We start from the raw sequence: 15,570 nt of genomic DNA, 5'->3' as shown, positions 1-15,570 counted from the left end.
GCATGCAATAAATCCTGCATTTCCTTATTTTCTGCACAATCAGAATTGGCCAACATTTTCTGTTTTAACAGTGACATTAAGTATTGCTGATATTTAACCATATGAAATTGACAATTTAAAGCCCTCACAGTCAAAGTAGCAGAAGTGTAAACCTTTTTCCCCCATCTGTCTAGTGTCCTTGAATCCGTCAGAAGGGATAGGGTTTTTTTCAGTAGCAGCCTTAACCCCTTTGGGACCCTGAGAAATAGTTTCTGGGTCAGCAGCATGGTTTTTATAAAGACATTTACGTGAACCTGGAACCCTGTAGTATGTCTGGTTTAACAAGAGCTGGAGGTAAGGAGTCTGGAGATGGGCCGGACTCTGAAAATACATCTTCGACAATGTCGAGCACAGGGGGAATAGCAAGAGGTCTGTGCTGAGGAAGTAAAAGAAAATCTCTAAGCCTTTTCTTTGATTCTGAGTAATCTTGGCTCTCCCAGTGGAAGTGCTCCCTTCATGGTATGCAGGGTTTCCCCAAAAGAATAATCCTCAGGAGGAGAGGCTGAAGGAATGGATTCTTCAGCATCAGAATCCTCATAGGGAGGAAGAGAGTATTCCTGTACAGAAGAGGAGTCAGAGGAAATGGAAACCTGATCTGAAGAGTCATAGTCTGTCTCTTGCCTAGGCCTCTTGTCAGGAGGGAGATGGGAACAAGGTAATAAGGTCTTCGGCCATTTTGAGCATCTGTTTGTCCTGGAGAATGCTGTACTTGTTTCTTTGTCTTTAAAGCTGCTGTAGTCTTTGCTTTAGAAGCTGAAGTAGGCTTTACATATAGCTGTGTAGGTCTGAAAACACCCTCAGAAGCCGATGCCTGCTCAGCGGCACCGGACCCATCTGAGGGAATGATTTCAGAGTGTCCAATACCTTGAGTATCCAGAGGTCTAGCTGGCTCCACGTGGGAGTCATCAGCGGCCTGTGGCTCTGAGGTAGCAGGCATCAGGGGCTGCGAAAGCACCTCACTGAGAACCGGCAAACGGGTGACAGGCTTAGCGGAAGACTCGTTATTGGTTCTGGATCTCGGATGCCTGTCCTTCTCTTTCCTTGCGTTTTTTTAGAAACTCCGGTAGTCGGCTGTTCCGACGGCATTATATAATTGAATTTTCGGCCAAAGTAATGTTGTTGTGTCTTTCGGCTTTTCCCGGTTAGGGGTCACCACAGCGGAACTCGGTCCGCCAATGTTTGGTAGTGGATTTTTACGTGCCGAGTTACCAGCCCTGACTCACAACCTTCAACGAAGGCATGCCCATTCACGCATGCCTCCACACAGAAGACGCTCTCGCTGAGAATCTAACGCAACAATGTCTTGCTGTGAAGCGACAACGCTACCGCAGCACCACTACCGTGGCCAAATCAAACAGAAGCTTAATAGTGCGTTGGTTGAATCTAACACAAAACTGATAGCTAGCAACGTTATGACCAGGGCCTAGGCAAGGAATACAGTAAGAATGAAAATCCTTATGAGTTATTTGCTTCCCACAAGAAATACAATTGTTAACTTTTTCTGACATCGGTCTGGAGCAAGAAAAAAGTTTCCCCAATGGGGTACTTAGCCTTAATGAAGACTTTGGATCTGAAATTAGTCTGTGAAAATCTCAGGAGTCGGCCGACCGGTACTTGCGAACTGCTTTTGCTTCAGGCACCACGTGGCAAGAAAGACTGAAGAAAATGGCATCAACTGCTTCTTTTATACCCCTGGAACACTGACGTCAGGGAGGAGTCGACAGCAACAGATGCCGGACCTAGACTTTGGAATTCTGGCCAACTGTGGGTAGCCTGCCAGCAGGATAACCCAAGAGTAATGACTGCAACAGTAAGTACAGTTTTGTACCTACCATAAATGTAGATGTTCGAGTGGTTATACTGCTGCAGTCATCACACGGGTTATCCTATAGTCAGGCGGTCCCGCAGTCGACAGAATCCCAAAGTCTTGGTCCGGCGTCAGTTGTCGTCACCTCTTCCCTGACGCCAGTGCGACAGGGGTATAAGAGAGACAGCCGACGCCATTTTCTTCAGTTTTTCTTGCCCAAGATGTCAGGTGCCCCTAAGTAAGAATGCAATACAATAGCTATGCAACAATACCTTAGTAGATAAGCAATAGTACTAGCTGTTAGCAAATACACCATATAGACATGCATCCAATAGATTGAAGTACGTGGAGTTGTAACTAACACCCTGGTATGTAGAGGGGATGGAGGGAGGGTAACCTGGACTGCAGCAGTATAACCACTCGAACATCTACATTTATGGTAGGTACAAAACTGCACTATGTTCATCATGCTATACTGCTGCAGTCAACACACTTGGGTAGAATCCCAAAGCTATGGAAGGGTGGCTGGTACTAAACTGGGTTAGGTGAGGCTAGGATGCCCTGCAGAACTGCAGTGGCAAAACCAGCCCTGGTTTTTGAGTATAATAGAAGGTTGTAGTGCTTGGTAAAGGTGTGCACTGAACTCCAAGTAGCTGCCTCCAGAATGTCTTTGGTTGGATCTAATATTGACAGGCACTGCCTTCCCATGGTGCGAGTAGCAAAAGCGGATGCAATGTGCTATCCATTTGGAGATGGTCTGTTTTGAAATAGCTTTTCCTTGTGAACCTGCAGCATATGATACAAAGAGTTGGTCAGTTTTTCTGAAGTTCTTTGTCTTATCTAAATAGTACCGTAGCTGTCTGTGAATGCCCAAAGAGTGAAGGAGCCTTCCTCCTTTATTCTGTGGGTTAGGATAAAAGGTGGGTAAATGAATGGACTGATTCAAAGCCACACTGGATACTACCTTGGGCATGAAGGTAGGGTTAGTTCATAGAGAGACTCTGTCCTGATGGAAAATGATGAAAGGTTCCACTGCCATAAGTGCTTGTAGTTCTGAGACCCTGCGTGCTGAGGTAATAGCCAGTAACAAGGATGTTTTCCAAGACAAGTATTGTAGTTCTGCTGAGAATGCTGGTTCGAAAGGAGGTAGTGTTAACTTTTTTTTTTTTAAATTTAGTTTACCTGGCACAGTGTAATGTCTGCAAATAAATTTACATAGGCAAAAGAAATAGGATGGTGTTTGAAAGAATGAGGGAGCATCATAGGGATATCAGGAATTTGAATGCTAACTCTCTGGCTAGGCACATTAAAGACACTGACACTACACATAACTTTAATTTTAAAGTTATTGAGATGGTAAATGAAAGTGGTAGACTCAGTGATAATATTAATCATACTGAAAGCCGTGAGTTGTTTTGGATATTACACCTGCAAGCTGATACAGTTTTTGGACTAAATGACAAGGTTTCTTTAAAACCTAAATCGAAGAGCAGGAGGTTTTAATTACTTTTTCATCATGTGTATGAGAACTGCATATTCATTGGTTGCCTCTTTTTTAAAATCTTTATTTAATGACTGAATTGTGTAACGTGATATGGTCTGAAGAAGTTTTTTACGAAAGCGCTTACCAGTTTTATCCATTAAATTCTTTACAAGGACCTTCTAGCCTTTGGCAGAGTTTTTTATTATTAAATAACTAGTTATATTTCCTGAAGTCTTTGGTTCTCTGAAGGTAAAATGGAAGTGGTCTATGCACATCCAAAAGGTGGAATATATACTTTCCCTTATTTGAAGAGTTAGGAAAGAAAACTGGGAGATTAATGACCTGGTTTATGTTAGACTCAGAAGCTACTTTTAGAGAGAAAGATGGATTTGTTCACAGACACCCTGTCTAAGAAAAACCTGTTAAGGTTTAGAAGATAGAGCCTGGAGCTCAGATTCTCATCTTGATATAATAGCAGCCACAAATATGGTTTTCTAAGACAAACATTTAAGTTCTCCCTTGGCATAAGGTTCAAACAGAGCTAGTGTTAAGGCCTGAAACATGATAGTTAAATCCCCAAAGAAGAGTAGGATCCTTTAATGGGAGGGGGATCTAAGTCGAAAGGCTCCCTTAAGGCTTTACATATTCATGGAATAGAGAATCTTTCAGTGACTTCACCACTGGATTAATCAGGGCAAAGAACCAAGAAAGTTGGATTTCCTTGGTATGTGCATTGCTATTAGAGAGCAACCAGAACAGATCAACCACTGCCATACTCTCATTGCCTCTCAACACGGATGGCAAGATGTGGCTCCTACATGTCTGTTGATGTACCAGACCACAGACATTGTCCATCTGAATTGCATGTGTACCGAGGGAGAACATCCTGAAAGTCTGCAGTGCTAGGAAAGTTGCTCATCTCTAGGACACAGATATGCAACTTGGCCTCTTCAGGGGGACCACACACCTTGGACTGCCCTTTCCAAAAAGTGCTCACCAACCCCAGTTGATAGGCATTCGTGGTCACCATGGCCATTGGCAGGGGAAGAAGAAATGGACTGCCTTCATAGAGAGCTTGTTTGAATGAATCCACCAAAGATATCTTTTGCATGCTTGTGTGCTGTTGACTGGAGTGGATAATGGATTTTGCAGAATGGACCACTGGACTGAAAATGTCCACTGAAGAATTCACATGTGAAAGCTGGCCAGAGGAACAAGAGTGATAGCCACAGCTATAGCACCCAGGGCCTATAAGATTAGTAGAGCCAGAAGTGAAGAACTTAAAATCACTTTCTTGACTTGAGACCTCAGAGTCTGTTTTCGAGTAGAGTGACGAGAAGCTGACTGAGTCCAGAAAAGCACCTATAAACTCGAGGCTCTGTTTGTGTGGGCTGTGATTTGTTGTAATTTACCATGATTCCCACATGAATGTATAACTGGAGCAAATAGTCCCTTGCTGTAGATGTCAATGCCTGGTTGGGACAATTAGGAGCCAGTCATCTAGGAATGGAAACACTTGGAATCCCAGCAGTCTCAAAAAGTGAGCTGCTACAACTGACGTGCATTTGGTGAACAACCTTGGGGTTGTGGGGAGACCAAGGACAGTGCTCTGAACTGATCATGACTGACTCTCAGACTGAAGTGCAGGTATCTTATGGAGCATCTGTTCATTTTAATGTGACAGTACGGCTCTTGAAGCTCTAGCAAGACATCTAATCATTCTTTTGTACCAGAGGTAAAATTAACTGAACTGTGACCATTCAAAACTTTGAATACTACACAAACTGATTTAATCTGCTGAGATCCAGAACGTGTCTCAAAAGTAGCAGCTTTTCTGGCACCAAGAAGAATCCTGAATAAGTTCCAGATCCTTTATGGTCTTGGGGGACCTCTTGGATGACTCTATTCTTACAGCTTTTTTATTTCTAGAATCACTGCTTCCCTCTGACTTGGCGGAACATTGGGGATTTTATTTTCATATTGTTTGGGGGGGGGTTAGGGAAAATGGTACAGTATAAAAATGGGTGAAACACACACAAAACCAAACAAACCAGTCACAAAAGGGTGTTTCAAGCTGCTCGGAGGAAAAAGTACAAGAAATCCAATATAGCGGATTCCTTGTACTTTTGACTCTGAAGAGCTTGAAACATGTTTTTGGCTAATTTGTTTGGATTCCCTGCACCAGCAATCCTCTGTCAATCCTCTGTTATAGATAGCCAGGCTCTCTGGTGCAGAGACAAACATCTCCCGACTGCCTCTAGAGGGAAACAGCTGGGCCTCCTTTCAGGCGCACTAACAGGGCTCATCTGAACAGATGGTTCTGCGGCCCAACTCTGCCACTAGAGTGGCATCTTCCATTCAAGTGCTACCCCCTCTGCCTTTGGGGGAACTATTTCCACATGAACCTAGAAAAGAACCTGGAGATTTTCTAAACCATATTCTGCTACCTCCTTGCTAATTTCTTGAGAAACGTCTCTGATGGGTTGAAAAATGTACACCCAAGGCAGACAGGATCTTTCCCTCTTGTTCACATCTGGGGAGAATGTCCTTTACCTTGGGGCTGAACAAAGAATATGCATCAAAAGGTGCACTGATGAAAGAAGACTTGAAGGGCTCTGCAAAGTCACTTAGTTGAATCCAGGCATGTCTCCTGATGGCTATGCCTAAACCCGGCCACCTGTGAGGTACCTTCCACTGCAAGGGAGATCAATGTCATGGATGCATTTGAAATAGACTGTAGTATGGCCAGCTGCAAGGAAATTCTATTTTCATCCTCAGCAGACGTGGACCCAGAAAGTGATTTGGAAAGCTCCTTGGTCAGATCCATTTGTAACCTCATAAAATATGCCAGATAATTCAGCGACCTGACGGCAAAGGTCACTGAAGCATACACATGCTTCCCAAATCTGTACAAAGCCCTTGACTCTATTAGGAGGATGGACAGATGAACTCCTTTCTGCCAGTTCTTTCATAATGGCTGCAGCCACAACCACGGCATGGACCAGGACTCTCTGATTCAGTGTACCCAGTCTTTAGGAGGGGTAGGGACTTTGGTCTTTTTTGGAATTGGTTCTAAGGTATCTGGCTCCTTCCATGCCTGGCAAGAGACCAAGTCTGAGCTCATTACCAAAGGGGCTCATCCAAGTAGTAGTTGGGCTAGACCCGAAAGCCTCCAGGAACACTGAGCCCTCCTGGGAGAGGGTGTAGGAGTATCAACCAACTTTTTGTTTCAGGAGCTCCAGGATGTCTCTAAAGAAGTCTTCAGGTGGAGATCTGGGGACCTCGTTCCTTAATCAAAATCTTTGTCCTCCGTGACAAATTCCTCAGGAATCTAGGTATCTATTCCCTTCCGAGGGGCTTCCTCAGATGGGTGTTCTGGAAAAAATTCAGAACAGATGACTGCCTGGTGGACCAGCTGAAGACTTGATTGGGCTGGGTGTCCTGGTGGAATGGATGGACGAGGCTCAACGCATAGAACCAGATGAGCTGCTTAATCCAAGTGGTCCCCTCTCTGTACAAGGAGAAAGCCCTGTCCACAACCTCAAAGGGAAAATGTATAGGGGACAAAAGGCAATGGCAAGGGGTCTGGAATTTCTCGAGCAGTCAGCTTCTGCAACCCCATCAGCACTCCACCTGAGAAGGGAGTCGGGTCCACAGCTCTCCAGTGCCTAAGCCCTGAGGGGAAGAAAAGTAGTTGTGTACCTACCATAAATGTAGATGTTCGAGTGTTCACACTGCTGCAGTCATCACACTTGGGTTATCCTGCCGTCAGGCGGTCCCACAGTCGGCCAGAGTTCCAAAGTCTTGCAGGTCTTCTTTGGACATACACAGACAGCTACGCTTCTACTTGGACAAAACAAAAGCTTTCAAGAAAACTTAACTGTTTGTAGCATATGCTGCAGGACCACAAGGCAAGGCCATCTCAAAGCAGACTATATCCAAATGGATAGGACACTGTATTCGATACTGCTACACACAGCATGGAAAATCAGTCCCTAATAACATTAGGCCTCATTCCACCAGGGCAACAGCCACTTCAACAGCCTTTCTCAGAGGAGTACCTACCAAGGAAATTTTGGAGGCTGCAACTTGGAGTTCAGTGCACACCTTCACCAAGCATCATCACCTGCCTCTTTACTCTAAATCCAGAGCAGGATTTGCCACTGCAGTCCTGCAGGGCCTCATAGCCAATCCTAACTCTTTATAGACCAGCCACCCAACCTTAGCTTTGGGATTCAACCCAAGTGTGATGACTGCAGCAGAGCAGTATAACACAATGAACATAGTACAGTTTTGTACCGACCATAAACGTAGATGTTAGAGTGTTCACACTGCTGCATTCCAGGTTACTCTCCCTCCATCCCCTCTGAACTAGCTGGACTTATCTATACCTTTCTATCCTATACAACCTTTGGGGTGTATTTGCTGGTAACTGAAGGTATTGTTTTTATTTTATATGTTTATTTTTGATTAGCAATATGTATTTCCTACCTACTTGGGGGCACCTGACATCTGGGGCAAGAAAGACGGAAGAAAATGGCATTGGATGCATATTACATACCCCTGGTGCACTGACGTCAGGGAAGAAGCGACAGCAACCGACGCCGGACCAAGACTTTGGGACTCTGGCCGACTGCGGGACCACCTGACGGCAGGATAACCCAAGTGTGATGACTGCAGCAGTGTAACACGATGAACATCTGCTCCAAAAGCTTTGTAGTAGACTCCAATCCCCTGGACCCGGTGTCACTGCTTCAGCTCCAACAGCCTTCTGGCTCTAAAAGGCTCGGAACTGGTCGACTCAGGGAAACCATCACAGTTGAAGAACAAACGGTCTTCGGATCCAATGAAGACACCCCCAGAGATCTCTGATCTGAGGGCTAAAAAACAGCAGGAAAGATCAGAGAAGTAGATACCAAAAGGGCAGCAAAGGATGGCTCACAGATCCAGAGGGAGTCAGAGCTGGGAGAACCCCATCTAGGTCTGCACTCTGAGAAACATCCTCATCATCTTAAACACATTGGTTTCTGACAAACTTCTGTAAGATCTAAGATGATGTGGTGGATGGAGGCTTTGAGTGTCTATGGGGAGATTCCTCCAGGATAGGGGAAGGGGGCTGAAATGACACTGGATCTGACAGGAGCAGACAGGTACAGATCCAAGAAGATCTAGGTTTTGAAACAGTTGTATCTGAAACAGATGGATCTGACATATTATGCAGTTTAGAAGGAGGCTCCAATGAAGGAACTGGTTTAGAGACCTCTTGCAGAGGAATCAGACTTGCTCGTCAGATTTTCGGTAGGTGTTTGAGTCAGAGCAAAGGAAGAAATCTGAGAGAAAAACTCACAAATAATTATCAAAAACTCCAAAAACTCGAGAGCAGAAGGATTCATGTACCAACTCTTTTGCTCAACGTTTTCTGGGAATTCATAAATTCCAACGCCTTGGATGAACTTATCCACATCCCCCCAACAGGCAGCAATATCCTAGACCTGGTAATTACCAACATGGGTGACTGGTGTTCCACACCAGAGGTCAATTCCTCGTTGGTCAGATCCGACCACAAGCTAATCAACCTAGACATCCACATCCCGCCCCCATTAGGGAAACCACCGTAAAAAAATTCTCCAAAGCCAACTTCACGCTTCTTAAGATAGAAGTGGCAAACTTCATGACACCCATGCAGACAGACAACAGAGGTATGACTGCTGAATCCTACACAAATGCACTTTATAAGCACTTACACGAGTGCATAGATCATGCTATCCCTAACAGAAGCAAGATGCTATCCTCCAAAAAAAAGGAAGCCAGTTTGGTGGTCCCCTGCCATAAACAAACTCTACAACAGAAGAAAGAAACTGTTGCAAAAAAGATTAAAATCCCATGACTGGAAGAACTCCCTGGTCAGCCTCAGTAAGAAGCTGAGATCCCTCATAAAATCCTCCAAAGCTAGTTATGAAAACAAAATCGCCACTGATTCTAAAGACAATCACAAAGCATTCTATAGCTATGTCAAGAATCTCAATGGCAACACTTGGATCTGCTCGTAGTTACAGCACATTGGCACTAAATATACAGAACCAACTGATATTGCCAACATCCTGGCATATAGGTTCAGTGCTAACTCTACCCCCCCCACCCTCTAAAGGGTCCATCTGCAAAGTTCCTTTAATCACGACTGCACAAGTAAAAAACACACTCTCTAAAGCCAAGAACACAGCATCCATGGAACCTGACAACATCCCAGCCTGCGTTCTACATGAACTACAGAATGAACTGACACCCCACCTAAGCACCATGTTCAATCATAGCCTCACCACAGGCTTTGTGCCCACTGAATGACACACAGTGACAGTTACCCCACGCCACAAAGGAGGAGCCACCATGGACCCTGGGAACTACCACCCCATTAGCTTAACGAGCCTGGTCTGCAAAGCCATGGAACGTATCATCATGGAACTTATAAACAAAGACACTGGTAATCTCCAAACTCTGGACCTCATCCAGTTCGGGTTTGCAAAAGGAAAATCATGTCTCCTAAACCTGACTGACTTCACTGAAGCAGTCGCCAAAGCCGTAGATGAGGGTAAGGTGGTTCACACAGCCTATCCAAATCTCGCTAAGGCTTCTGATACCATCCCCTACTCTGGAATTATAGATAAACTCACTAAATTGTGTATAAATCCCTATGTCACAAGATGGGTTGCCAACTGGCTCACTGACAGAACCCACACTGTGAAAGTAGCAGACTCCAAATCCAACTTCAGAGCAGTGACAAGTGGAATACCACAGGGTTCAGTCCTAGTTCTTCTCCTGTTTGGTATCTACTTTTCTGAAGTACAGGCTAACACAGAAGGTCTTTGGCCAACGACCTAGGAGCCATAATTGAAACTCCCAACGATATGGACATCCTACAAAAGGCCCTCACTGAGACAGATGCCTGGTGTCAAAGCCAAGGCCTCAAACTCAATGCCAAAAAGTGCATTGTCATCCCATTTGGTAAAAACTCTACCCATGAGCTACCACATAGTTGGTAGTCTACTTAACACTGAAAGTGTGATAAGAGACCTTGGGACACAGGTGGACAGTAGTTTCTCCTTTGATAATCACATCACCACAGTAGTCAGGAAATCCTTCTACGTGGCACACCATATCACAAAAGGTTTTTCATCCAGGAAAAAAAAGAGGTCATTGTTCCCCTCTACTAGTCACTCATTAGACCTATTATAGAGTACAACGCCCCTTTTGGTATGTACCTCACAAGACCTCTACAACAACTGGAAAGGCGACAGAAATACATCACAAAGAGAATTACTGGCATCAAACAGATACCCTACACAGACAGTCTAAAAAAAACTCTAGCTTTACTCAGTCGCATATTGCCTACTCAGAGGTAATCTCTGCCTAACATACAAAGCTATGTCAAACTCAGAGCTGTTGGACATGCTCCACTTAAAGAAATTCCAATCCCTCCAAGCTACATGCTCTAGGGACCTAAACCTTGTCACCACAATAAACAGAACATGCTGGAGGGATAGATTCCTGTCCCAGAGACTTCCCATATTCTGGAACAAACTACCTATCTATATCAAACAAAGCTCCTCATTAGCACTCTTCTACAAAAATCTTAATGACTGGATGGGAAATAGGAAATTCACCCCAGGGATCACCTCTGTGGCTCTGCTCGACAGGGGCACAGGAAAATAATTTTCTTGGGTGGCGAAAGCCAGGGTACCTTTTTGGCTAGGCTTGTATAGGCCCTAGGGCCGATAGCCTAGTACCTACCTATGAACCTATTCATGTCTGATGCTGAATGGCAGCAAATGAAATATGGTGGATATTAGGTTGGCGAGGCATTACTGGTAAAGGGAGAAGCTCAAGAGTTCTTTGATCCAATGATCTGTTAGAAACGGGAGAGTTGAATCAGTCTCGGATCCGAACCCATCAGTTGAGAAATGGATGAAAAAGACATCAGATCAGAGGTTAACTGGGACACTGTAAAATGTTAGGGAGTCAAGTACATGATTAAAGCAGCTGGCAACACAGTGATCTATAAAGATGCACTCCTAACCATTCTGAACTATATTTTACTTAATTTACTTTTGTTTACCAGGATAGTCCAACTCTGTGATGGCCCATTTTCAGTGGAGACTCGGGGAGAAAACCTCCATAAAAATACATTAGTTACAAAGAACATTAACAAAGTACAACACTCTGAGAGCATACAATTTTTAGAGAATTTAACGATGACAAAAAGTTAATAGGAACAAAAATTAGAAGGTTTTACAGAGAAACGTAATGCATAAAAGACTACAACAAAAAAGATTTACAATAGTCAGGAATTAGAGCGAAAAAAGGAATGTTATAAACAGAAATTTGTTTTTATGACAAAGTAGAGACTGGGTGTATAAAGAGAAGAGTCAGAGAAAAGATGTAAAACTTGTATAGATTAGATCAACACGTAAATGATAAAAACTGAAAGTACGAAGTAAAAGAACAGGTTAAGTCGACTGTACGAAATATAGACAATTACGAAAAATGGGAACAATCTAGAGAAGAAAAGAGTAGACAGAAAAGTAGAATAAATAGGAAAGAGGGACAAGATATACGGAATAATAAATACAGGATTAATAGGAGAAGAAAGAAGAGTTGGGGGGGTTGGAGGTAATAGAAAAATAGAAGGGAAGAAAGCTAAAGAAACAGAAGGAATAGAAGGGAGAGAGGGGTGGGAATAAGAATTCAGGGTGAATGATTCTTTGCATTTTTAAAATATAGATATGAATTTACCTGCACTGCCACGTTCTGCTTTCCTGTTTCCAAGTTCTTTTCCTGGTTTTTCTTCTGTTCATTTTTTCTCTTACTGTTGTCTTTCTTCAAGTCATTCTTATTTACAGCACTGTTCCCTTTGTTATAGTCTCTTCTTTCCTTCATACTATCTTTCTGGTGGTGATTTCTGCCTTGCTCACGAGGTTTAATATTTTCCTTGAAAGTGACCACGGGTTTCTCACCCCCCTCAGAGCAGCTGTTACTTTGTGTCTTGCCTGTTGACAAAACAGATTTTAGTCCAAGTCCAGCATCACTAAAAACATCAGCATTTGAAGATTCCTGCAGTACTGGCCCATCTTTTATCTCTGTGTAATCTTCCATTTTGAGCTCAGGGATGTCAGTACAAAAGAGCAGCTTGCCATCTTCATATCTACATTGAATCAACCTGAAAAAAAAAAGCAGAGAAATACAATGAACATCTTTTGTGCATGCAGTTTCTTGGACAGCATCCTATTTAACTTACTAAGCAACAACACTACTCTCACAAATCATACAAAGGCATTTATATTCAATCAAGATCGCTACAAGAACAATGGGTAAACTTTCAGGCTTATTACAAAATAAAGTGGTTCCATCAAGTATATAGTGTTCCCATGAAAGGGGGCATATATTTTAGCAGTTCTAGAAAGACATGGGGAGAGAAGTTCTCTAAGGTACTCCACATAACATCAAACTGAAGTGAATCTCTCAATGCTGGGTGGGTTACTTTTTCATAAGCAGCAATAATGACATTCGATTGGCTGCAAACAATATATGTGGCCTCTAGACAAAATTCAAATCCCCAAATGCTTCCCACACCTAACACCAGACAAATGAATTCACAAGAGGCTACAACCAAGGAAAAGTAGACCAGTTGCTACCAGTCCCAGGATGTGGTGGTAAATAAGGATGCTGCCTTTTGGGGCACCAAGTATGCAGTGTAAAATAACAACCACCATCATCTCTCATACATCAATCAAGAACTTTTCTCAAACAAAAAGACTAACCTAACACTGGAGACCAGGCTGGAAGTCTGCAGTCAATCACACAGTTAAGCCATACATTGTTATCATGCAGTCAGAACCCCTCTGACTAGTCTGGTGCATATATGGCAGAAAATTGCATTAATATAGTGCCAACAAGTGTTACTGAACCAGCTATTCCTGTGGCGAGTACTTCATATGTTTGTTACACTGTCACTACAACTACCTATCTAGCTGGAAATTGTTTTGTACACAGAAATCCAACCAGATAGCTGCAAAGACAATGAAAAGCCGATTAGCTTTCTTAATTTCTTGAGTTCTGGTAATGTATGCATAAAATTCCTTTTAGGATGCATCATACACAAGCATCATTCCCCTTCAGCTTTTGGATATAAAAAAAAAAGAGGGGGGGGGGGTGGTAAAATCTTGATTTAGGTCAGCATCTGATACATTAGAGAGGAAGTACACACTGGTAGAAACAAGCACTGTCTTCATGGCATAAGGTGAAGGCCTCATTATTAAGCAACCTGAGACCCCCCCCGACATGACAAGACATGGTTAAGCAACAACCATATTTTTTCGGACACAAATATGATGTAGTAGTTTGGTGTCTGGTTTAAAAATTCTACTATGGCAGTTAAGGATATGGTAAGAGGGAAGAGATGAAACAAAAATACAAAAAAACAAGAAACTAAGTGCTTCATTATGGATATGGACAGGAAGATACAAGCAATGAAAATGTGTCTGGTCTCTAGTTTTATATACAGGTTAGGCATATTTTATCAACCAGAAGAGAAGTTGTGGACAATAATTAACAAACAGTTCAAGAAATCTGAAGAATAATAACTTCCTGGTAAATGTTACATCTGGTAAAACCTCTTATCTTGAACAATTCTTTTTATGAGAGAACACTTTTGTGGTGGAAGAACAACCTATTTTGTATCTGGAAATCTGCATTATTAGTATTTCAACACTAATATGGGTCATTGGCTGGATTCAAGAGTGTTTGATTCAGCCTTTCATGGTGGCAAGTTCTTTGAAGGCCTTTTAGACGCTCAGCTTGAATTCACAACACTGAACATTAAATGGAATTTGCGGTAACAATACATGCAGAATAATGTTCCAGAGGAGGGGTGAGGTTTAAGGAAAGGCAGGAATTGAGCAATTTATGTAATGCTGGAGTGAAGTACATTTATTAAAAAGAAAGAAAACATAAGTAATGTACATTAACATGGTTAGTTTTTTAAGTATTAATGCAAATGTACCTATGTAATAAAAGATAAAGTGGGGCATTAAAACAATTACAATTTTGGCAAATTTTCTATGAAGACCTTGACTTCTGCAAAATGCAAACCTTTTTGTTACTGACAACAAACAAGGCTTAATTATATGCAATGACAGACAATCCAATACCAATAAATGGCACACTACTTTGTGGTATCTACTGCCTTTGACTACCAGATCTCCAACCACTGAGCTCCATCATCATCTGATATGCATCACAGTTGTCTGATGATCCGAGACATGGAAACATCTGTATGGATAAATGTGCCTCTATAAGCAGCTACAGCACATGCACTGCTCACAAAACCAGCAGTTATAAAATGATGGCATCAGTTTATATTAGCAGCATCAGTTGTGTAGAGGGATAGAACCGTCTAGACGATGGCCCAGGCGACAGGAGTTCAATTAATAGCTCAGGAGCATGAATGAGCTGTCACGGTAGGAGAGGCAGGCTCATCCTGTGTGTGGTGGCTGAGGAAGAGCTGACTATGTACACTTGCAAAGTGTCGCAGAACTGGTAGTGTAAACAGACATGGTTAGTGTGTGTGTGTGTGTGTGTGTGTGTGTGTGTGTGTGTGTGTGTGTGTGTGTATGTGTGTGTGTGTGGAGGACCAAGCCACCAACTGGCAGCCTCCTTTGCTTAAGTGCACAGGAGCATGCACTTGTGTAAGGAAAAACCACAGTGGCCTCAGATAACAAGGGTCATGTAACATGCTCTCTCTTCCAGGTGTTTGGGTTAAGCCCACCCAAAAATGCTCCGATTGCTGAGATGCTGGCAAAAGACATAAGCAGTTCTCATGTACTGCCTGAATGATGGCCATTCCAGTTGGCTTTCACCCCCATAGTGTGATGGTTACATCTCCACAATGGAGTAATGTACAGCCTGTATCCTACAGAAGACTATGGCTGGCAGGCACAGCAGTAAAAAGGAGGCCACCAAAAAAGGCTGTTTTTTAACCTGCATGAACTAGAACTATAGAGGGAAAGATATGAATGAAAGCAAAGGACTGAATGACTTTCAAAAAGAGGTACAGCAAAAGATAGGCTTTTTCAGGCAACAGGAGAAAGGAATCCTTCACTAGGATGGTTTGGAGCCAACGAATGTGCCCCTTAAATAACAGGGATGGCAGTAAATAATGAACAATTCGAACAAATATAGCAGCATGGTT

The 15,570-nt window shown here is 43.0% G+C and overlaps 1 protein-coding gene across 3 annotated transcripts in view; it reads right to left on the bottom strand.

Moving 5' to 3' along the window:
• SMG7 (SMG7 nonsense mediated mRNA decay factor) overlaps positions 1 to 15,570 on the bottom strand; it is a 988,399-nt gene that overhangs the window by 559,420 nt on the left and 413,409 nt on the right. For all 3 annotated transcript variants that reach the window (XM_044085293.1, XM_044085292.1, XM_044085294.1), the window contains exon 14: positions 12,117 to 12,540. In XM_044085293.1, coding sequence (XP_043941228.1) covers positions 12,117 to 12,540 — 424 coding nt within the window. The remainder of the gene's footprint in view (positions 1 to 12,116; positions 12,541 to 15,570) is intronic.

The sequence above is a fragment of the Protopterus annectens genome, chromosome 10.part0 (assembly GCF_019279795.1).
Source record: "Protopterus annectens isolate FY-2018-M chromosome 10.part0, PAN1.0, whole genome shotgun sequence".
NCBI classification, from domain to species: Eukaryota; Metazoa; Chordata; order Ceratodontiformes; family Protopteridae; genus Protopterus; species Protopterus annectens.
This window is presented reverse-complemented; position numbering and strand designations above follow the sequence as displayed.